General features: G+C 34.0%; 1 protein-coding gene across 1 annotated transcript in view; it reads right to left on the bottom strand.

Moving 5' to 3' along the window:
* Nucleotides 1-896: 896 nt before the first annotated feature.
* BBS7 (Bardet-Biedl syndrome 7) overlaps nt 897-23,913 on the bottom strand; it is a 42,215-nt gene continuing 19,198 nt past the window's right edge. The window contains exons 9-19 of the mRNA XM_067735155.1: nt 20,331-20,415; nt 19,485-19,587; nt 17,646-17,838; nt 16,349-16,423; nt 13,328-13,393; nt 8,734-8,873; nt 6,547-6,711; nt 3,457-3,566; nt 3,237-3,340; nt 2,967-3,090; nt 897-1,170 (exon numbers count right to left, since the gene is read on the bottom strand). Of these exons, the coding sequence (XP_067591256.1) occupies nt 1,037-1,170; nt 2,967-3,090; nt 3,237-3,340; nt 3,457-3,566; nt 6,547-6,711; nt 8,734-8,873; nt 13,328-13,393; nt 16,349-16,423; nt 17,646-17,838; nt 19,485-19,587; nt 20,331-20,415 (1,299 nt within the window). The 3' untranslated portion in view covers nt 897-1,036. The remainder of the gene's footprint in view (nt 1,171-2,966; nt 3,091-3,236; nt 3,341-3,456; nt 3,567-6,546; nt 6,712-8,733; nt 8,874-13,327; nt 13,394-16,348; nt 16,424-17,645; nt 17,839-19,484; nt 19,588-20,330; nt 20,416-23,913) is intronic.

Raw genomic sequence — 23,913 nt, 5'->3', positions numbered from 1 at the left:
GCAACTAGAGAAAGCCCGCACGCAGCAGTGAAGACCCAACACAGCAAAAAAATTATTAATTAATTAATTTAAAAAATAATTAGCCAAAAATAAATTAAAAGAAAAAAGATCAAATGAGGTAACATATGTAAATACATTTTGAAAACCGTAAAGCAGTTTATACATATGTGTGTTAGCTTATTAAATATTTGAATATATTTTTATTTTCCAAATAATAGTTCTCGATTATTAGAAACATTATAATTATTATAAAATAATTATTTTATACAATGATTATTATAAAACATCCACTTGAAAAAAATTCATTAAAATCCCTTATAATCATTCCACTTGTTTTAAAAATAAAAATTCTCTTTATTTTAAAAAAGTTCCATTTGTCCTCCTATCTCTCTCTCTCTCTCTCTCTCTTTTTTTCTCTCTTACTCCTCTTCCTCTTCCTCTTTCTCTGCTATGTGAGGACAAAACAAGAAAGCAACCATCTGCAAGCCAAGAAGAGAGCTCTCACCAGAGCCCAACCACGCTGGCACCTTGACCCCAGACTTCCAGCCTCTAGAACTTACGTGGACCTCTCACTGCCATGGCCTCTCCCGCTGCGGAGCGCAGGCTCCGGACGCCCAGGCTCTGGACGCGCAGGCCCAGCGGCCATGGCTCACGGGCCCAGTCGCTCCGCGGCACATGGGACCCTCCCAGACCGGCGCACGAACCCGCGTCCCCTGCATTGGCAGGCGGAGTATCAACCACTGCGCCACCAGGGAAGCCCTGAATGCGGATCTTGATGTTTGAATATGTTTTAACCTTGCACGATGTCTATACTAACAATATATGGGTTGTTTGATAAATAAATATTTTAAAAATTAAAAAAAAGTTCCATTTGTCAAAAAAAAAGAAGCATTACTAAAAAAAGTCATAACATATATTTTTAGATAATATTAAAAAACGCACTTGAAATAAAAGTATATACAGTTAGCTTGCAATTCTATTTTAACATTTTTAATTTAAACATACAACTTCTTTGGAACTTTACCTTATTTATATTTCATGCAGCATCAAAGAAAGCAATCAATGCATTTTGGTCATAACTGTCCAGAATCTCCAGTAAAAGAGGCACTTTGGTTTTTACATTGGTGCCTTTGAATTTGAACTTATCTATGAAAAGATCGGTGATCATGCCTATAAAGAAAAAATGTTAATTTTCTGTCATTGATTAATTCTATTAATGACACATTATTTAATGAAAGTAAGTGACTGCTTGAGAATCTATTTCTAAGCACCTGTAATTCCATTATTTAACATACAGAAATCTGAAAGGATTGATGCATCAAAAAATATTTGGGGGGGATTTTAAGGCAAGTTTCAAAATATAAATCATTTGGCTAATAACCCTCTTAACAATTGGCTATAAGCTATTAATTCAGACAATCAACTGCTGGCCAGTTTTGAACTGCTATTGGTATATATAAAATTACAACAAGTGGGTTTTTTTTTTCCACCAGGCTGACCATTTTGACACAGTGTAGACATATTCTGTTCATAACAGCTTTATCTGAATTAAAATATCCCCTCTATATGTTGACCATTCTTAGGATTTGACTTGAAGGCAAGTATTTCTAGTTTCAAAGATCTGGGCAAATTATTTCACCTTTGAGTTTTTGCATATATATAGTGGGAATAATTCAAGCTGTCAATCTTTTATCCAAAACTCTTGATGCAAGATGTGTTTCAGAATTTTTCACATTTTAGGAAGATAATAAAAGGAATATACCATATATATGGCATAATACCCGTGGAAAGTGAGTGGCAGCATCTGATAACAAAACATAACATTTCTGCAACAAAATATATGAATATTCATACTAAGTGGAATAAAAAAAACTATAAATAACCTCATATCAGTTTAAGTGAGGTTTTGTCATTAATTCAGATCAAGTCAGATTTATTGCCAAATGATTTATGAACAAAGTTTTTGATTTCAAAGCTCTCTGGACTGTGGAATTGGTGATAAGATATGGTGGTTCTGCACCACCCATCTTCTAAGTTGTAATGGGGATAAAAGATCATGTGTTTGCCACATAGTAAATATTAAGATATTAGATATTATTGTTACCGTTTATGAGCAAGTCTCTGGGCATAAAATAAATTCATTAGGTAGATCTTAAGGATCAATATGGACGGATGATACCAACTGACTCTACAGAAGACTCGGCACAGTGCAAACAGCTTGCATTTGGGGGCAAGGAGGTTCTAATGAAGGCTTTGCCACCACCTACCTATGTGACAACACATTCTTAATCTCAGATTTCAGTTTACAGATGTGAAAACCAGAGATAACACTATCTACCTTGCTGAGCTGTTGTAAGGATTAAATATCCCCCCAATTATAAAGATGTTATAAATAAATAGGCGTGCTATGCACAATAGGTCTTACATAAAGATCACAAAAAATGTCTCCTTAAGCTGTTCCTTCCTTCCTCCCTCTTGCTCTTGCTTTTTCAATACAACTGTGAAACATTCAACTTCTCACCACCAAAGCAGAATGAGTTTTAAACATAAACTGACACAGCACATATATACCCCCTATTAAATTTTGCATAAAAATATTAAATGCTGCATTTTGATATTTCAGAATAGCAATAAAAACTGAAAATTATTTGTGTGAAATATAGCCTAAATTGTAATGCTTCATAGGATACATTCATTTCACACTGGGTTTCTTCATATATATAGATTAATTCATTGCATTAGACTTATTTCACTTCTTAATATTTATTTGTATTTTATCTAGTAAAAATATTAAACATTAAAACCAACTTGACAAAATAAATATATTGGGCAGTACATGTGTTGTTACTGGTTCATGACTGCTGTAATCTTTGCCTGTCTCCTCCTGCCCAGCTTCTCTCATGTGATCCTTTGCAAACAGCCAGTAGAAAAGAAATATGACAGGTATTCTAGAATAGTTCACTAACCATAGAGTCTTTCAAGATGTGCAGGTTGCTTTTTGTATTCTTCCTGTAGGTGATCTGCCTCTTCTAGGATACAGCGATATTCTGGTATCAGAAAGTTTGTGTTTCCCTCATGAACCTGCAATTCCTTATTTAAAAAACAGAAGCTCTTAATGTTCAAAATTTAATCCAGTGTAAAGTGGATTTAAAGTGGAAAACTTTAAGGTCTTTACAATTTTAGAAATCCCATCACAATAAAATAATGATCACGAGTCCCGTGACACAAATACTTACTTTTAAAGCATCAATTAATTGCACTTTCTTAGCCAAAAGCAACTGGTACTCCAGCTTTGGGTGGATTAGCTTTAATGTGTGTTTGACTGATACTTCATTTATCTCTATAAGAAGTTAAGTCAGGCACAATTAGATAAGTCACTTTGATCAGGAACATTCTTATTGTAACAACAACCCCCCCCCAAAAAACAGAAAGAATGATTCTTTTTTTTTTTTTTACCATATAATATGTTGAGGTTAATTTTCCTTTTTGTAGCTTCTTTAGAGAGCACATCTTTTAGGATGGATATAGTAGAAATGTTGTCAGATTTAAAAACTCCTTCACCTTTTCTATAAAATTAATATTTTTAAAAGAACAGCTTTAGAAGGAAATACATCCAATAAATATGTCCAATAAATACATATTTTGCAAATAGGACCTTGTGTCTAGACTTCATTTAATTTTAGATTTCTTTATATACACATCTCATTATTAATGTAAAACATATTTAAACATGTAACCTTTTACTGTTGTAGCGATTCAAGTTCTAAACATACTTGTAAAACTGAATAAAAGATGTTAGACACATGCCTCCGAAAGATACGACAATTTATATAAGTTCTTCATTTAAAACAACTTTTTTTCATTTTCACTAATAAAATTTCCAATAGCTAACCCCTTATGTATATAAAATGCATTTAGAATTGCTTGCTTTCACATAAGTTTTTTTTTATGTAATCACATAAATTACAGCATGACTATATGCTTCATCCTTAAAAGAAAGCTAATATCAAACCTAAGACTAACATCTTCTGTTCTTCCATGCCCAGCATCCATTGCCACTTCTTATGTTCACAGGACCCTTCTTTTTCTTTATGGAACCCCTCCTTCTCTCTCTCTCTTTCTCTCTCACCCTTTTCAATCCATATAGTTTCATTGGCACTGGCCCCAACCCCATTTCTGGGACTTCAGGAGGAAGTTTTCAGCAGCGTATTCCATACCCCTGAGCACAGTGGTTCACGACTCAACGATGATACTCAATCCTGGGACTTTTATTGGAACTAGTGGGAAAGAAAGGCTATGGTAGCTGAAAAGATATAAAGCTGGATGGAGCTGTTGGTGGCCACCATGGCACTACATAGGAAAGCCAAGAGAAGACAAAAACAGAGCTGAGCAATGGAAAGGGATAAAGTCTTGACAATATCAGTTAAGCCATTGATCCAGTTATGCTTGAGGCAGACTACTGCTAGTCTTTTAAGTTATATGAACTAATAAATTCCTTTTACTTGGTTAAGCCTGCTTACGTTTGGTTCCTTTTTATGATGACCAAAATTTTCCTAATTAATATATACCATCTTTTACATATTCAGTGTTGCCTTTTTGTTTGCTTTTATATTGACTGCTTTTTTCTTCTTTTTTTCTAGAAAGATGAATAATACACACTTATTTTGATCCCAATTATGTGTTAGAAATCATGAGATTTTTTTCACTAGTCTTCAATTTTAATTAATAATATTTAACATTAAATACTTATGCAGTACCTGGCACTGCGGAATGACTCACGTGGTTTATCTTCCTTTAAGCATCACAATTCAGTGAAGTAAGTGTTACTATTTCTATTCGTCAGAAAAGAAACTGAAACCCAGAAAGTTAAGTAATGTAGCTAAGAGCAAATAGCTGGTGAGTCACAGAGCCAGATTCAAACCTAAGTATGTCTGTCTCCAAAGTACACGCTTCTATACTTCTTCCATATATATGTATTTTATGGAACAAAAAACCTTTACTGTGTACCACTATGTTCAAAGCCATGTGTTAGATACTTGGAGGATACACACAAAGTTAATTAAGAATAAACTCTGCCCAGAGCTTACAATCTGATTTACAGACAAGCTTACATAAAAATTATTATATACTTCAAAAAAATAACAATAAAAATCTAAGGCAGGTAAGAATAAAATGTTATGGGAACAGAGAATAGAATCAAGGAAGACTTAAAAAATGTACCTATTGAGTTGGGCCTTGAAGAATAAGTAGAGTTTTGACTATTAAGGAAAGAATATTTAAAGACACAGAATGGTAAAAAGCAAAGGTATGCTATTATAAAAATATGTAGTATGCCAGGGGCCTGTCAAATTGTCTGCTATGATTAAAACGTGAGGTTCGCTGTGGTACTTCAAAATTGAAGTCATGATTCCAGGTTTACACAGGTAAGATCCCCTGGAGGGTACAGTGAAACACCCCCATAGAACTGATGCTAAAACCAATTAGATTTCTGGAGAGTTCTTGGTCCCAAAGGCTATATTCAGAGGTAAAATTATGTGTTCACTGTTGTTTCCAGAACCTAGCATCGTAAAGTCTCAGCTAGGAAGCAGAAAGTAGAATACCTCAGTAAACTGCTTAGGGAGAGAAGCTTTAAGAGACAGAGACAGAGAGAAGATAAGAAACCTCCTCCCCCCCAAACAAACAAAATCAAAAAACAAAAGATCAAACAAACAAAAACAACCTGCAGATGTGAGAGAATGAGAATGCAAAAACCTTGCAGAAGTATGAGGGTACAAGCTCAAAGCAGATGTAGAGAAACCAGCTTTACCCAACACATTCAGAAAAAGAACAAAAGAGAAGGAAATTTTAGCCTCTACTATATTCAGAAACAGAAATTAGGGGAGCCTATGGGAGATGAGTAGGGAGTGACAGTGAAGCGGGCAGGAAGGCAACTGGGAGCTTGAGAAGAGTGTCAAGGAATAATGACCTTCACCTCAATGTGGTCACTTCAAAAGCCTGCATGTTCTAAGCTCTCAAGTTCTTGAGCCATTTCCTATTTTTGCATAAAGAAATTCAATGGTAATTCTTCTTGTAATTCTTACTGGAATTAGGATAAATGTTCAAATCAATTTGGGAAGGACTTGCATGTTTACATTGTCTTCATATTGATAACTATAGAATATATTACTCCATTAAATCAAGTCTTTAATGTCAATAAAATTTTAAAGTTTTCTTCATGAAGTTCTATGTATTTCTAATAAAGAATATTCTTACAGATTTTACATGAACATTTTGTTATTGTTATCGCTGCTCTGAACGAATCTTTTTAAACAATTTATTTTCTAACTGGTTATGGCTGAGAATTGGAAAGGTATTGCTCTTTCATATTCATCTTTAGTCAATCATTTTTTAAACTCATTAATTCCATTTGTTTTTCAAAGATTCTCTTAAACAGTATAGTTTTTCAATCATATTATTTGCAAATTATTACTGCCTTAAAACTTATGAAAATTTAGAAGTTCCATTTATATAAAAAACACTTGTGAACCAGGAATAAGTTTTATTTACCTGTAGGTACTTTCAAGTTGTGTATCCAGGAAGGTGTTCTGAAAGTAAAATGTCACACATTCTCCTGCTGGAGGTTTTTCAGGAACTTCAGGCAGGCAAAAAACCACCCAGGAGTGAAGTTCAGCAAAACTGAACTGGCCTGTCAAAGTCAGTGTATTCATGGGTCTGCAATTAAACAGTAGAGGTACACATATTTGTCTGGGAATACACAGAGGTATTATATGTACTCAACACATTAAAAAACAGAATTTTGCAACAGTAGTTACAAATAGAAAAGCAGCCATTTAATTTTTCTCAGATTTATCTTACCCATCAGAGAAACATTTTGATTTCAAGGGAAAAAAAAAAAGAATGCTTACCTATACCTGTACTTTTAATATTCAGTTAAGTGACATAAATAGCTTGTTTTCATTATAACATGCCTTCACAAATACAATTCAGTTTACTCAGGTAAATTCCATTTTTTAAAAGTTCATCTAGTGTTTATATTATAGGAACTACAAAACATAAGAATCTCCTAAAGGAAAAAATCAGCATAATGTGAAGGCAAAGAATTGGGTTTTTAAGTAAGATGGACATGGGTTTGAAACGCTAGCTGCACGCCACTGGGAAAGTTAGGGAATGATACCTTCTATTTTGCAGGGATATGGAATTAACTTTCTATCTGCAAATTACACATACACACAAAAGGTTGTAAACTAAATCAAATAAATTTAAAATAAATCAAATGGATAAAGAATTAAGAAAATGCAAGTTTATGGAATTAAAGGTACAGAAAGAATTTTAAGAGAATACAGAATAGAAAGGACTTTTGAGATTGCCACACCAACTCTATTTGCAGATGAGAGAACTAAAGCCCAGAGCTTAAATTATTTTCCCAAAGTCATGTAGGAACAGATATCAGGCTATATAATCTGAGTCTCCTGAGTCCCAGTTTGCTGTTCTTTCCAGAACACCACGCTATACCTCCTTTAACAACTCTGACTTTTAAGCAGGAAGACACCCTCAGAGAATCCATTCTCTTTAATGTTTTCCCAAAACCTTCCTTAGGAACTTTTCTCCTTACATCTTATTTAAATTACATACCTTTAAAATTACAAGCTGCAATAGAAAAATACATAGGCTTTGGCCTCAAATCTTCACTCTGTTTCTCATATCAACAAGTTACTTACTTTTCCAAACATTACTACTTGTTTTGCCGTAAGACTTAAATGGTAACACCTAAGCACTGAGCACAATGCATGGCACAGGGCAAGTATTCACTAATTGTTCATTTCTTTCCCTTCTTCATTTAAGGCCATGGTCTCTCATTTTCAGAAAAGAAAGTGAAAAACTATAACCAGGAGGATAATTAAGTTGGAATGGAAGTTAGAAATAATAGGGACTATCACAACTAATTGCTCTACCAGTATTCCCTGAGGTGAAGTAGAAAGGAAATATAATGTTTGAGGCTAACACAATAAGGTCCTGTTTACAGAGAACTCAAATGCTAAACAGTATTTTCTCACGATAGATGTTTGAGACAGAGAACTATTACTCTACTGATTTCAGAATGGTAAATATATGAGAAAGATAGGAAAGTCCAGCTCAAATCAGCCTCTAAAAGAAGACAAAGACGCTTACGTCTATTAGAAATAATACAGGTATCCCCTGCTTTTTGAAAGTTCACTTTATGCCACTTTGTTTTTACAAAAGGCCTACACGAGTGCCTATTTTCGGTAACCAAGAGAAATCCAAAGAGGATTTTTGCTTTTACCAAGAAAAGGTGAAAAGCAAAAACAGCCTCAGCGTTTGTTCTGCAGCGGCTGTTACCGAAGCAGCAAGTACCCCAGCAGCACTGAGAGCAGCCCCGCCGAGTTCCTTCTCCAGGAACTACACTCATCAGGCCACATAGCTTTGAACTGTCTGTGAGCATCTGTGCTTTATCCCAATTTATTTTGAGCATCCATTATCAAGATGTGTCCTACAGTAACTTCTTCTTCGCTTTATGCTATTTTGGCTTATGAAAGGTTTCATAGGAACACGCTACTTTCAGATAGCGGGGGAAACCTGTACACAGCATTTAAATATTTATTTAATTTTTAAAAAGTACAACAAGCTACCAGAATTTACACTACTAAAATAAAAAGCAACTTTATCTGCATCATGTAATATCCTAAAAATAAACTTCTCCCTCCTTTGTCCTACCTGTCATGATCAATAAAGTGAGTTCTTTGATGGAGTGAAAGGGGTTTGATAAGGTACTGGCGGACCTGACATGTTTTGGGTTGAATTCTTGGAGTCACATATGCTTGAAGTGTGCCATACTGGCCTTCAATTGAGCGAATCTGAACACAAAAGAGGAAAGAAAATAAGAATAATCTGGCAACATAAAGGCTATCTTTAAAATGTTCAACACAAGCAAGCAGGCACTCAGACCGTAATCTCTTCTGTAATATGCTGAAGGAAATAAGGACATTCTATGAAACAAGAACTTTTTACCTCTACCGTAAAAGAAAATTTTAAAAGATTTTGGAAATCAAAAGCAAAATTAATCCATCTATGAAAGTCATCCCCACCACATATTTTTTAGGTCTGTCATTCCAAAAGACAGACATTCTCACACACCACCCTATCACATCTAAAAGTGTAGGTGTATAATATATTGTATAAGATTCACATAAAAAAAATGGTTAAAATGTAGATATTTTTGTTGAAGGGATAAGTGGGTCAATAACTAATACTTCATTTTCTCAGAAATAGGGGTATTATAGCATATGGCTATTGTTATAAAAACCTACTGACAGAAAAAAAAATGTTTCCAAGAACTTAATTCTTGACTTTCTATGAAAATAGAGAAGCATACTCACAATTTACTTATGACATATTTGGATTAGGAAATTCTTTTTAAGCTATTTTGAATATGGCTAGTTGGATATCCTGAGAATTTAAAACACTTACAGAAAACCCTAATTCATGAAATTATGAAGACCTAATTTTAGGAGTTAGAAAGCAGTCAAGTTTCTCCCTCCTGTCCCTTTCAGCTCTTCTCTGTTCCAATTCATGAAGTGGATTGTAGTACCTGTTGTATTACAAAGGCAGCTTCTATAATCTAACTGATACATCAGCTCATACTTTTCCTGGCATGTGAGGAAAAAAAATCAATGTTTTACCTAAATGGGAAACATAAATAAAAGTTTAAAGCAAGATTTTTTGCAAATTTTATACTGAAAATATTGTTCTGAATGGGAAGAGAGAAAAGATAAGGAAAAGAATAAAAATACAGAAGGAAAATAAAAAATCGATCTGATAAAGCTATATTTTAGGGTTTCTTTTTAAAGGGTAAGCTTACACTGGCACATAAATTTTTCCACAATAAGTTCACAATTAGTACAACACGGGGAATATAGCCAATATTTTATAATAACTGTAAATGCAGTATGAACTTCAAAAAAAGAATATAATTGTTCATAATATTAAGAAAAGTCATCATGCTTTCTCTGATTATATACTTCATATTCATTTTTTAAAAATCCACACAATGAAGAAAAATTAGGATTACATATAAGTAATCTGAAATCCTACCACCCAGAGATGATCATTATTGCTATTTTGATAGTCAACCTTTCTTTCATACATCTCTCTATGCAGATGAACAAAAATAAATGCATAACTTCACATGACTAAATTCTATTTATATCATAGACATCTTTGTTTTTATTTCTAATAACCAGATTTTTCCCTTATCTCTGCCTCTCCTAATACCATCACCTCCTTCCCACTCCCATCCCACCCATACCTTCCCCCTATTGTATGACCTATCATATCAGAGAGGTATGTTTCTTTTTATACATTTCTTCATATTATAGATAATATATATATATATATACATATGTAGGACTTTTATCTGCATTTTGTGTTTTTCATGGAATTTGCTCCATGTTAACAGGAATTGACCAACTCATTCTTTATTGCAGCTCTGCAATATTCTATGAAATGGATAAACAGCTATTTATTCAAACATTAAATTACTGAGTGTTCACTTTGGTTCAACTTTTCTACCTCTACAAACAATGCTGCAGTTAATTATATACATATCTGTGTGTACAATACTGTGATTTTATTGCTATGAAATAGATTCCAACAAATGGGATTATAGCCTATTTTACCAAAGTAGCAATAAGAATTTTTATTTCCTTCAGCTATGATTGAGAGTGTCCTTTTCCTCATCCTGCCACCTGGTAATTCTGCTTTTTCAAAATTTTTGCCAATCTGTTAGACAAGCGGAAACTGATTTTTGTTATTTTGAGTTTCCCTAACTGATAATGAGGTAGAATATGTTCTTTTAATATTTGTTAGCTATTTTGATTCCCTCTTCTGTAAACTGCCTATCCACATTGGCCTATTTTCCTAATTGGGTAGTCTTTTTTTTTTTTAAGGAACAAGATTCTTTCTTTCTTTGGCTGCGTTGGGTCTTAGTTGTATGCGGGATGTTTCATTGCAGTGTGTGGGCTCAGAAGTTGTGGTGTGTGGGCTCTCTAGTTGTGGCATGTGGGCTCCAGAGTGCATGGCCTCAGTAGTTGCAGCACGCGGGCTCTCTAACTGTGGCACACAGGCTCAGTAGTTGCGGTGCACGGCCCTAGTTGCCCCGTGGCATGTGGGATCTTAGTTCCCCAAACAGGGATTGAACCCGCGTCCCCTGCATTGGAAGGTGGATTCTTAACTACTGGACCACCCTGGGTAGTCTTTTTAAACAACTTATAGGCAGTCTTCATATTCTGATATTTACCCATTATCTGGAAGACAGCTTCTTTTTGAAAATAACTAGGTATTTAATTCATCTGAATTTATCTTTTATAATATATGGCATAAGAATCCACTTAATATTCTTCCAGATGGATGCCAGTTGTACCAATAGCAATTTTTTTTTTTAACATCTTTATTGGGGTATAATTGCTTTACAATGGTGTGTTAGTTTCTGCTTTATAACAAAGTGAATCAGTTATACATATACATATGTTCCCATATCTCTTCCCTCTTGCGTCTCCCTCCCTCCCACCCTCCCTATCCCACCCCTCCAGGCTGTCACAAAGCACCAAGCCAATATCCCTGTGCCATGGCACAGCAATTTTTATTTTTTTAATTAATTAATTTATCTTTGGCTGCACTGGGTCTTAGTTGCTGTGGGTCTAACCACTGTGCCACCAGGGAAGTCCCACCAAAAGCAATTTTTAAATAAAAATAGTAATTTAATAGAATTTTCCCTATCTAAAAACGCTGGGCATTAAATTCCCATAAGTATGTGCTGGGCTATATTTGTAAACTTTATTTTGTTGTGTGACCTATTTATTTAGGCCTTGTAAATACCCCACATTATTTTTATTATAGTAGTTTGATAGTACATTGTACCATAGGGCAAGATAAGTTCCACCTTTTCTCCTTTTTCATAGTTTTGTTGGCTCTTTTCAGGCATTTACTCTTTCCTCTGAACTTTAAAGTTATTGTATCCAATTTTAAAAAGGAACATAGGTTTTTAATATTTTTAGGCCTACTTCCTAATTTATTGGCACAATCTAGCTCAGTGAATGTAATCTAAATGTTTAATTAGGTTACATAAATATGCTGAAGTATATTCCTTTAGAACTTATACCAGTTTTCAATTTTTCTTTCAAAATACATGAAAGGGAACTTATACAAATGAAAATAAATTGTTTAGAAAAAAATTACATTTTAACTGGAACTTCCTTAACCAGATATGAAAAAGTTATTGTGCAATAGCATCTCTCTTGAGAAAAGCATACTCTGAGTTTCAGAACATCAGGAAACAGTTATAGTGCTTAATTTTTGGATCATAAACATATCAAAAATAATTTTTTTTTAAATTTCACACTAAAAATTAAATAACTAAAATAAACTTGTATGCTACAATCAGTATTTAATTATAAAAGTGATTATGTTAGTAAATTGCAAAAGGAAACTTCAAAGATTTTCCCTGGAATAGTTGGTAATGACATCACTGGAATGCAATCAGAAAAATCCAGATAATAGGAAAATATAGGGCAAACGCTCAGATACTTCAGTAACCAAATTACCTTATTTGGACCATGATTGGATCAAACAAACTAAAAAAAACACTACACTAAACATTTGATAATACTAAGGAATTATTATTATTTTTCTTAGGTGTGATAACAGTATTGTGGTTACGTTTTTAAAAAGAGTTCTTATCGTCTAAGTGGAGATATGTATATGCATAACAGATTCACTTTGCTGTACACCTGAAACTAACACAACATTGTAAATCAACTATACCCTAATAAAAAATTTTTAAAAAATACAAATTTTACATAATCACTTAGAAAAAAGAGTTCTTATCTTTTAAACATATGTACTGAAATATTTACTAATAAAATTATAAAGTATTTTGTATTTGCTTCAAAATAATTTGGAATGGAGAGTGACAGCATAAACAGGATTGTCATGAGTTGATCATCGCCGAAACTGGAATCATTACTTTTATGTATGCTTGAAACTTTCCATAATAGAAAATTATAAAAAATATTTCCAGTTAAAGGAAATTTAGGATTGGTAATTTTAGAGAACGTGACTGGTTGAGTGCTAACAGAAAAGAGAGTGGTTTGGGCTGAATTAAAACCTAATAGGTCATTCAAAAGACATTATTCCAAAATGCTCATTTCAGGGAGAAATTTAATGCAAAGAAATGATATCATATGTTGCAAGATTTACCAAGGAAAAAACAAAGTTCAAACTTTCAAGTAAAGGTAATCTCAAACAGTTTTACCTTGAGTTCCAGCCTCGTGGTATTTGCCTGGCACCGATAAGTGGCGAGAAGAAAGTTGTCATTTGACTAGGAAGAATTCAAAGTTGAGGAAAAGGATGAATCTATGTTTTTAACAATAACAACAGCACCAACAGTAATAATAATATTTATTTTTACTGAGCACCCATCATTTGGGTGGGACCATGCTATGAGCTTTATGCTTATTCCTACAAACAACCCTATGTGGTAAGTTTTAACAGATGAAGAAATTGAGGTTTGAAGGGTTAGGTAGATTTCCTAAATGCCAGTAATAACACTGGTATTCAAATTCGTATCTTTAAGACTCTAAAGCTCAGTGCTCTTTCCATATTAAATCTCTCCAATAACACTTTAAAATGTTAATTGTTCTCCCAAAAATTTAACTGGCAGTGCAAACTCCTTATGTTTGTATTATAAAGGTAAAAACATCAATGTTCAGTGTTGAATGTATTTGATTTTCACACATACTTATAGACAACTGAGAAATATCTCATCTATGCATTCCCAGCAAAATTAGCATAGTGTCAGGTAGACTGTAGGCATTCAACACATTTGTTGAACAGAATTGGAGAGGTTACTTCAAGTATGATAACTTCTTAAAATTGAATAATAAACTACTAAAAACAGAAGAGTATATCTGTGTGCATGAATTGCAAAATCAGACAAAGCAACGTGAACTATTTGATATGAAATTTTCAGGCACTGCTATTTCCCTATTTTTAATAAATACTGAAGAAATAAAAAGAATGCTAATGTTAAAAAGAAAATTCAAATGTTTTAATTTCAAATCATTTAAACTCAGCAAACACAGAGGATCAGTCAACTTAAAAATAAATATACTTGTGTGTAATTAAAAACAAATGTTATATATTTAAGTATTTATGGATAAAATTATATATATTAATTAAAGGCGATAAAATGTCTGGAATTTGGTTTGGGATGGGGAGGGAGAGGGTAAAGAACATAAAACGAGACTGGCCATATGTTAAAGTTAGTGATGAGTACATGGAGGTTATTACAGTATTCTTTCTCCTTCTGTATTTACTTGAAATCTCCATAAGATTTGTTTTTTAAGCCATCATTCTAGAAAATAGGTTTTAAATTAGTATGAAATACTCATTTCAAAGAATCCTGCAGTGATATAAACAGGTTAATCTTTCACTGTAACTTAGGAATTAAAGATCTGAAGTTCATACTAACTTGATTTTTTAAATGATCATAAAAATGTAGGTCTTAATCCTTTTATGTTTTATTCTCAAACAGGGATGACAAAGCACATATGATAAATAATACAACTGCCATAAAATCTCTTATCAAAAAAAAAAAAGCCTTACTCTGAAATTATTTTGAAAATTATTCCCTAATATAACTATCAACTTTGTTCTTTATCTACTCTTGTTATCCTTCCTTTTTTTTTTTTTTTTGTTTTTTTTCGGTACGCGGGCCTCTCACTGTTGTGGCCTCTCCCGCCGCGGAGCACAGGCTCCAGACGCGCAGGCTAAGCGGCCATGGCTCACGGGCCCAGCCGCTCCGCGGCATGTGGGATCCTCCCAGACTGGGGCACGAACCCTTCCACCAGGGAAGCCCTATCCTTCCCTTTTTAATGCCAACTCCAGTCACCATTTCCTGCTCTGGCTTGCCTTCTCCAATGCAGCTGCTCCAGACCTTCTCTGAACCCTAACTTCTCTTCAGGAGCCACACCTAAGCTCTGAGACTGCTAGTCAGCCAGTACCATGCAGAAAGAAGTGATACAGTAAGCACGTCCAAAAGCTCTGATATGGTCTCATCCCAGGTACTTTGCACACAGTAAGTGTTCAATAAATGTCTGTTGAATGAAGGTTAAGCAAGAGTCAACAAGAAAAAGTGAGGAAAGACAGGCAGATGGAACAGATCATGTTTAAATGTAGGAATGTGTGAAGCTGTATAGCATTTTCAAGAAATTTTAAGAACTTCAGTTTGGCAGAAATCATGTGCATGGGAGGGAAGGTAGCAGCTGGTGAGAGATTAAGTTGGAGATGTAATCAAGAGCTGAATTACAGAAAGTTTTTTATGCTACAGTGAGGAATCTTGACCTACATGCAGCTCAGGAAATAAGGAATCTTTAAAAGGTTTTGAGAAAAGGAATGACACGGGGATGTTTGTCTTTTAGGAAGGCCTCTCTGGTGGCAGTGCACAGCATAGCCTGGAGGTGACAGGCAATACTGGAGGCACAGAAACTGGCAGACGAGGAGTTCAAGCAAAAGCATTATGAGGGCCTGGAAGATTAACAGAAGTGCAAATGAAGCAGAATAGACGTAGAAGAGCAAGGAGGTAGAAATGACAAAAATTAGTGACTACAGCAGCACCCCCCCTTATCTGTGGTTTCGCTTTTCAGGGTTTCAGTTACCCACAGTCGACTGTGGTCTGAAAATATTAAACAGAAAATTGCAGAAATAAGCAATTCATAAGTTTTAAATTGCACACCGTTCTGAGTAGTGTGATGAGAACTTGTGACATCCCATTCCATCCTGTCTGGGACATGAATCATCCCATATTCATGGTGTATATGCTACCCGCCCATTAGCCACTTAGGAACCATCTCAGTTATCACATAGACCAACCTTCATGGTATTGCAGTGCTTGTGTCAAATAACCCATGTTTTACTTAATAACAGCTCCAAAGTGCAAAAATAGTGATGCTGAAAGAAACACCGTATCATACAGAGGTTCCGTACTATTCTGATTTCAGGCATCCATTGGGGATCTTGGAATGTATCTCCAGCAGAAAAAGAGGGAACTACTGTAACTGGATTTAACAGATCAGAGAGAGGAAGGAATTTAGGACAACACTCCAGTTTCTGGATTTTCTGAGGATAGGGAAAGAGAGTAGAAGCAGATTTTGAGGGAAGGGTTATGAAAGGAAATACAGAAGAAACATCAAACACTAGTAGCATTTACAGGCTTTATACAAAATGGCATAATGGAAATGAAAGCATTTGAAGAATTTTTTATATTTTTACTCACCTCAGAATCACAGCTGCTAAAGCTGACAACAGCAGAATTTTTATCCACATCTAGTAAATCTATTGGAACATCACTCTACAGTCAATATTAAAAAAAAAAAAAGGTTTAGATGAAAAACTAAAAATTCTCACAACACATATTTTCTCTAAGGGTTCTCCTTAGCCCTAGTTTACGTTTGTCTCTAAATTTGACAGTATGAACTCTCTTAACTTGTATTTGATAATATGCACTTCTAGAAAATAAATATAATAAAGAATAAGAGTTATATTACAATGACCTATTTTTTTCTAATTTGGATTAATCAGATCACAGAATTTCATCTCTCATCACTCTCTTTAAAGTATACTCTTCCTACTTTTTTTTGTCAGTGCTAAAAATGTTACCATGGGCTGCAAATAATCATATGACCATTCTTGCTATATCAGTTCATTTTTATCATTTCTTACTTCACCTGTAACACAGAAAGGGGATAATTTTTGGTCTCCTCCAGAGAGGTAGCTTCTAGGACAATGCTGTTGCACTGTGTTCTGTGTGAATGGTGCTTCTGGAGTTGTTCAATGCAGTAGCCCTTGAGCTAGCATTACCTGAGAGACATTTCTGCCTCTAAGTTTTAATTAATAATCTGATCTCTCCCCCACATCTTTTAAAACTTTGTCTTCTTCCTCTTTATTCTTTTCTCATTTTCTGATGGGTTTTCCATCTTGCTTATTTTCCATTCATCCTACTATCATCCTTTTCCACTCCCTGAATATCTTCCAATTTAAAGAAAAAATAATTGTTAGGCACCCATACTCCAATGTAAAATAAAAATTTAAAAAAACTAATAATAAAAAAAAGAAAAAAGAATTAAATACATTGATAAATGGAGTTATACATTATTATCCCTAAGTTTCACCTTTTGAGATTATCTACCTAGAAACTGATGGTTAGTGAGCAGGCTGTATTATTTTAGTAGTTGGAGCTTAAAAAAGGTTCTAATAAGGATATAAAATACTGGAGTTTTCTAAGTCACATCTCTGTTAAGATTCTCCTAAAGGCTAACCAGAGAACAAATCTTTAATGTCCTTTCTAGGTCTTCCTGAAACTTAAGTCCATTGGTCTTTTGTTTAATATGTACGGGATAAATAAAAAATAAAGACATAATTTAAATAATCTATGAGCCAACTGATTAGCTAATGCAAGATTAAGATAAACATTTAAAATCACCGTTTAAAAGTGTTCAATAATAATTAGTGCATATGACTTGTTTGCAAAATAGATCCAGCCATAAAACAAAGAAATTAGACATTTTGCTTACTTGTATTAAGACATTATCTATCGCCGTCTGAACCTCTAAGATAAGGCTGTAGCTGGCATCATCTTTATTTAATGTAAACTTGTCATTTACACTAAATGAAGGTACTGCTGATTTTGCTTTGCTTGATTGAGAAGACTGTTGATATTTCTCTCTTTCCTGTAGTACCTTATATTGCAGATGTTCCAACTCACTCCTAGAGGAAAATATATACAAATTTGTCACCTATAAGTATAAACATTTGAGATCCTTAGAATATTTACAAAAGTCTGAGACATTTACTGCTGCAAAATGCATTTTTATTGGTTGAGTTAGAACTATAACACTAATAGGAACAAAATTTTTACTTCTATGACTGACCTAATGGTTCCACATTATTTAACTCTGATCTAAAAATTAAAACATCTACTCAGCCCCACACCAGCAATATTAATAAGGCATTGTAAGAATCAAGGCAGGCTGCAAATAATCAATCCTAATACATGAATCTGGTTACAGTCACATATAGCACTAATCAGAAAAGAAACTGATTGTTCTGGGGTAGAGGAACATATTAGATTTAATACGAAGAAACAGAACGTGTGAAATCAGTAAACATGTACCTTTCAGTAAGACATTAGGGGCAAAAGACAAAATAAGAAGGCTGCTGAGTATGAATATATTGGAGGCCACAAGGATAATCACGAGCCAGAGGTACAGCTGAAGTTCTACCAAGTGTTGGAGATTGAACTGTGCAGGCATTGCTTAGAGCTGCTCCAGTTAAAGGGAAAGGAAATGAAGTAAATAGTAACTAGGGTAGAACAACATGAGGTTTAGCTACTAGCCCCAATTGAGGGGGAAAAGTCTGGGAAGGCGCTTGGAAGGGATTTGTGCACTAAACAAAAGAAAAGATTCATTCGCCCAAGAAATATTTACTGAGTGACTCTATGTACTTAGGATCCGGGTGCTGAATGAACAAAATAGACATAAGCTTCTCGTGAACGTACATTCCAGTGGAATCAGGAGGGGGCTGACTTGGTTATAAATATGAGGTATTGTACTGAGGACATGAGATAGTAGTTCATTAACTCTCCTTGGTGTCCTTGCTGCATGAACATTAGAGCTTTCTCTCTTGGTGACTTTGGGGAACTGGTTTGTGGTGAACTGGTGGTGTGGCTTTAGTGAACTAGTACTTGTGGCATTTGGTTGCCTCAAAAACTTCTGTAGCCATCAACTACCACCAAAAAAGGATCAGCCCTCACTCCTGAGGGCTGAGGGCTGAAGGGCTAGGGTAAGGAGAATAGTCATTAAAAGTTTCAGCGACTCCCACTTCTTCATTGTATGCGGCAATTTTCCTTGAGGCCATTTTCACAGGACTTGTCAAATTGAACAGGTCATGAAAGCAATCCCTGTGTCTAAGAGAGTCAACATTACTCATTTCCAGTAAGAAAACTTATAAACCAAAGTTACAGACTCAGAAGGGTCCACAAGAGCAGTAAACATGAGAATTAATGAGGAATAGAGCCATCTGTGTTGGTTTCTTTCTAATGTCTATGAAAACAAACAAACAAACAAAATACTGTAACTGTTTATAATAAATGAATGAAAAAATACAATTCTTGAGCTAAGAAAAAAACAACATAGAATAAAACATATAAAAAGTGTATTTCTAACTCCAAAATATTAATCAGCACTTACTGCTAATTTTCTCAAACTGATAAGCTTTTATTTAAAAAGGTCATAAACTAATTAAATGTATAATTCCTTCCAATAAAATATACTGCATTTATAAATAAGAAAAAAACAACAATCACACACTTTATGAAATGAAAAAAAAAGAAGCAAACAAAAATCCAAAATTACCGTAACGAAGAAATTTTATTCTGCATCTCCTGATTAATTTTTAGTTCTTCTCCTGGTCCACTTTCCTTATGAATAGGCTCTGTTGTCAGACCTGTAACCCAGCCTGCAGAGATGAATTACAATCGTGCACCATTAAGTGCTGCTAGTGTTAAAAGAAACCCAAGATACATGCCCCTGTGTCCACCAACATCAACCTCACTTAGTCTTGGACTTATTCCTTTTCAAACAACAAGACAAAACAAAACGCAAAAGAAATTAAGCTAGAAGATATTCAAACCATAAAGAAATTACTTTGGATACCATTTTTGTTTTGCCTGAAATACTGTAATACTACGATTAAGGAAATCTTTCACTTCTTAATTTAAAGTTTTAGTTTTCAAGTATGGAATAAGTCAACACATTCTAGGCAAATGCAAAAAACAGCTGATGAATAAAAGTTGTTTTTCAAAAATTATTTTCATGGAAAGTTAAACTCTCATATAACTTGTGAGAATACAAAAATGACCTACTCAAAAGCAAGCAAGTTTTATAAGAAATGTACACAGTAACAAAACAAACTAAATTTCAGTAAATATTCTTTTTAAACCAAAGGATATCGTTTAATTTTCAAAGATGCTAGAGATATACTAAGTACTTTTAAAAAGTATTATTCAAATATTAACTGTTTTATAAATCAATACACCTACTCCTTCCTTTCTTATTTTTTAACCATTAGAGCTTTTAATGCTGTAGGTAAGAGTGACTTACTAATAAACATTTTAAAAAGTAATCATCAAAAGCAATTTATTAAATTTATATTTTTTATTATTGATTCTTTCTTCAACTAGCTATTACCATTTACCTTACCTGAATATGTGGATACCACGATTTCATCATAGCCATCTTTCCCTACACAACCACCCTGGATAGATGTGACACTCTCAGACAACGTCTAAAATAAATTTAAGATCAAGCACGTCATTAATAAAATTTCACAGATATGTGAAATAATAAGCCACAAAACTTATTTTGCTGTCTCCCAACATTCAACATATATTTATTGAATACTTATTATGTATAGACACTGAGATTGGAAAGGTGAAAATCCTACACAAATGGCTGAAAATTCCAGTGCTTTTTAATTTGGGGAAAGAAGATTGAAAATGATTCATATATTTGTGTGTACCACTCAGCTACAGTAATCATTTAATGAGCAAAATCATTTATTTATATAAAGAAATAAGTTTTTTTTAAAAAAATGACATAAGCAGGAATTCCCTGGCAGTCCAGTGGTTAGGACTCCATGCTTCCACTGCAGGGGGCCTGGGTTCCATCCCTTGTCAGGAAACTAGGATCCTACAAGCCACGTGGCCAAAAAAAAAAAAAAAAATTACATAAGCAAAACTCTCAATACATTTAGTTTATTACCTGAATTCCACAGACCACCTCTCATGTGTTTTCTCCAAATAGTTTTTTAGAAGAATAAAGAAGACGCTAGCTTACATGGAAATTTTAGACAATTTGCTACTATGGAGACCAAGTTTTTCAGATGCTTCAGGGTTTATATCTCTTTTAAGCAATACTTCCCAAACTTGCCTGACAATAATCATTTGGGTGAGTCAACTAGGAATCTGTATTTTTAACAAGCACTCTAGGTCAGTGGCTTTCAAGAGATTTGGAAAGCAAGCAATAAGTTTCATATTGCAATCTGGTATAATTCACACATGAACATACACAACAACAGATATAACTTAAAAGGTTTGTGTTGCACTCTGATATATTCTAATCTATTCTCTTTCATTTAAAAAAAAATGTGTTGGCAACCCATTAATGAGTTTGACCAGTAGCTCTGCCAGGTAATTATTATCAGGCAAGGCCCAGAACCCTTGTCCTAAAGGGGAAGGTACAGGGAATGGACACCAGCATTAAAAAAGCTAGTTCTCTTCATCCTCCCTGTAAGAGGCAAACCTCTGAGCTATTCTGCAAATCAGGCTATCTTAGCTGTTCCTGAGCTAATTACCTGAGAGATTCAAGTGACAAAGGTTTGATTATACATTTGCATGAAGTTAGGTTCATAGGTGCATTATTTTTCTTTTTTTTTTTTGGCCGCACTGCACATTTTGCAGGAATCTTAGCTCCCCGACCAGGGATGGAACCTGTGCGCACTGCAAGGGAAGTGCAGAGTCCTAACCACTGGACCACCAGGGAATTCCCCAACAAGTGCATTTTTAACAAGTGTCCCAGTGGATTTCATATACACTAGAATTCTTCAAACTTTTTTGTTCATGTTCTCGCTAAAGTTAATTCTGAAAAAACAAACAAACAAAACTGCATCCATCCCTGTGTACATTTTTAAACTGACTTTCAGATTTTCATCACCACTTTAAATAGTTACAAAGAATGTAATATCTGGAAGTTTTAGAGATTATAATTTTAAAATAAAACTGTCACATAATCACACCCCAATCATACCCAATGAATCTAAATATCAAGACAAATTTATACACACAATTGACTTAAAATTGAAAAAACAAATCGTTCTTTCACAGCTGGAAATTTTACATTGTTCCCTAAACTTCTATTTTCACTCCACTTCCCCCACATGTATTTATCTTAATGTAATGTACTCATATGCTTGAAATTCTTTTATACTTCTCTGCAACCAAGAAAAAAGAAATAGAATTTTTTTATCTTCTGTGATTAAAAAACTCTAAGAATTAGAAATTTCTATCGTCTAATTATTAGTATTTCACAATTGATCGACAAATATATGTTTTATATTTTTAACTAATAACTAACCACTAAAACAAAATTCTACAGGAAATGTATCTCATGAGACAATAGGACAGTTTTTCCTTCTAAATTATTCATGTACCACAATGAGTATTAATTATATATTGGTAGAATGAGACTGAGTTCAACATCAGTCCTATTCCTTTTTTTCATTTTCATAGATAGAAGCACTAATCGAGCTTAGTCCCATAAAGATATTGATGAGGCTAAAGAAATTTTGTTGTAGAAAGTTCACTCTATTGTTTAAATATCTTCCAAGTTACATACCTAAAATCATCTGATCTACCACTGAAAATGTTTAATGATGTATCATCTGACACCTTGATTAGGTCCTCCTTCTATTTATTGAAAGCAAAACACTGGAAACCAGCTGACTACAGAAGAATGTTTTACTGAGTCAAAAGAGTCACACACATTCTCACTTTCTGAGTGGTTTATTGAGTGACTATTAATTATAACTTACTCTTTCACTCACTTAGAAGTACCTTATTTAACCTAATGTACTCAGAAAAAGTTATAAAAACTTAAAACCTTAATTTCTACATTTTTTTTGTCAATACAACATTTTAATGAAATTCATTTATCTTATGTACTTCAAGTACCTTTTTATAAAAGTCTTGGAGTTGTAGATTTAGTTAATTCAACTTACACCTTAAAAAAAACAGTCATAGAACCATAACACAGGAGATCATAGACAACATAGTATAGACATGCTTTATGTAAGTAACAACATGGAATGCCAATTAGGGGGACTCACAAGAAAAGACCTTGGTCACTGCTCAAAATATTGGTGAATAAATATATATTTATAAGTTTAAATTAAAATGTGATGTTTAAGGTATGTACATATTGTCTTTTTATGATCTGCTCCTTAACTCTTTTGATTAACCATCAGTCCAGACTATGTCAGATAAGAGGACTTCTCCTGATTAGGAAAACAATAAAGAGAGTGACGTCATGAATCAAGATGAGGCAGCATATTCGCAGCCTTAACACAACATGGAAGCAGTACCTCTATCATCAGACAAACAGAAGAAAGATTGGGAAGACAGGAATTCTTAGTGCCACACCTGGCAGAGGGGAGACATGCTATGTCATTACTGGGGTTTGGAATAGAAGTCAAAGAGGAAACTTGGGGTCTAAATAGGAAAGTTTCTCAGGGGTTGATGATAAAAAAATGGGAGATCACCAACACAGGATTATTATGTACTTTTAAGCCTAAACTATTATTTGCATCATTAGCAAGGTAACTTTGTGCACCAAAGAAAGATGAACAAGTACAAAATAAATCCAGAAAATAAGTTGTATAATGTTTTTATCCCCATATTATCTAAATAATAATACACTTTATCTATGTACCAAAACATCTGTTATTTACTGATATGCAATTAAAGTAGGTACTGGGAGAAATTTACCACTATTAGAGAAATTAGACAAAGAAAGAAAAGTTCATACTGAGTTGTGGTTTTTTGTTGCTGTCGTTAAACAGCCTCAATACATCATGCATGAGGCAGGATGGGGAAACCCTGGACAGGAGAACACCACTTTATGAAAATGAAAGATTCAGTTTATGCCAGAATGCTTCTCCATGTGACTCTGCACCTTGGGATAAACAAGCTTAATTACACTTAAAATTTGTGAACTAAAAATTACTCTT

The sequence above is a fragment of the Pseudorca crassidens genome, chromosome 4 (assembly GCF_039906515.1).
Source record: "Pseudorca crassidens isolate mPseCra1 chromosome 4, mPseCra1.hap1, whole genome shotgun sequence".
Taxonomy (NCBI): domain Eukaryota; kingdom Metazoa; phylum Chordata; class Mammalia; order Artiodactyla; family Delphinidae; genus Pseudorca; species Pseudorca crassidens.
Note: the sequence above shows the minus strand (reverse complement) of the source record. Positions and strands in the feature narration are given on the sequence as shown.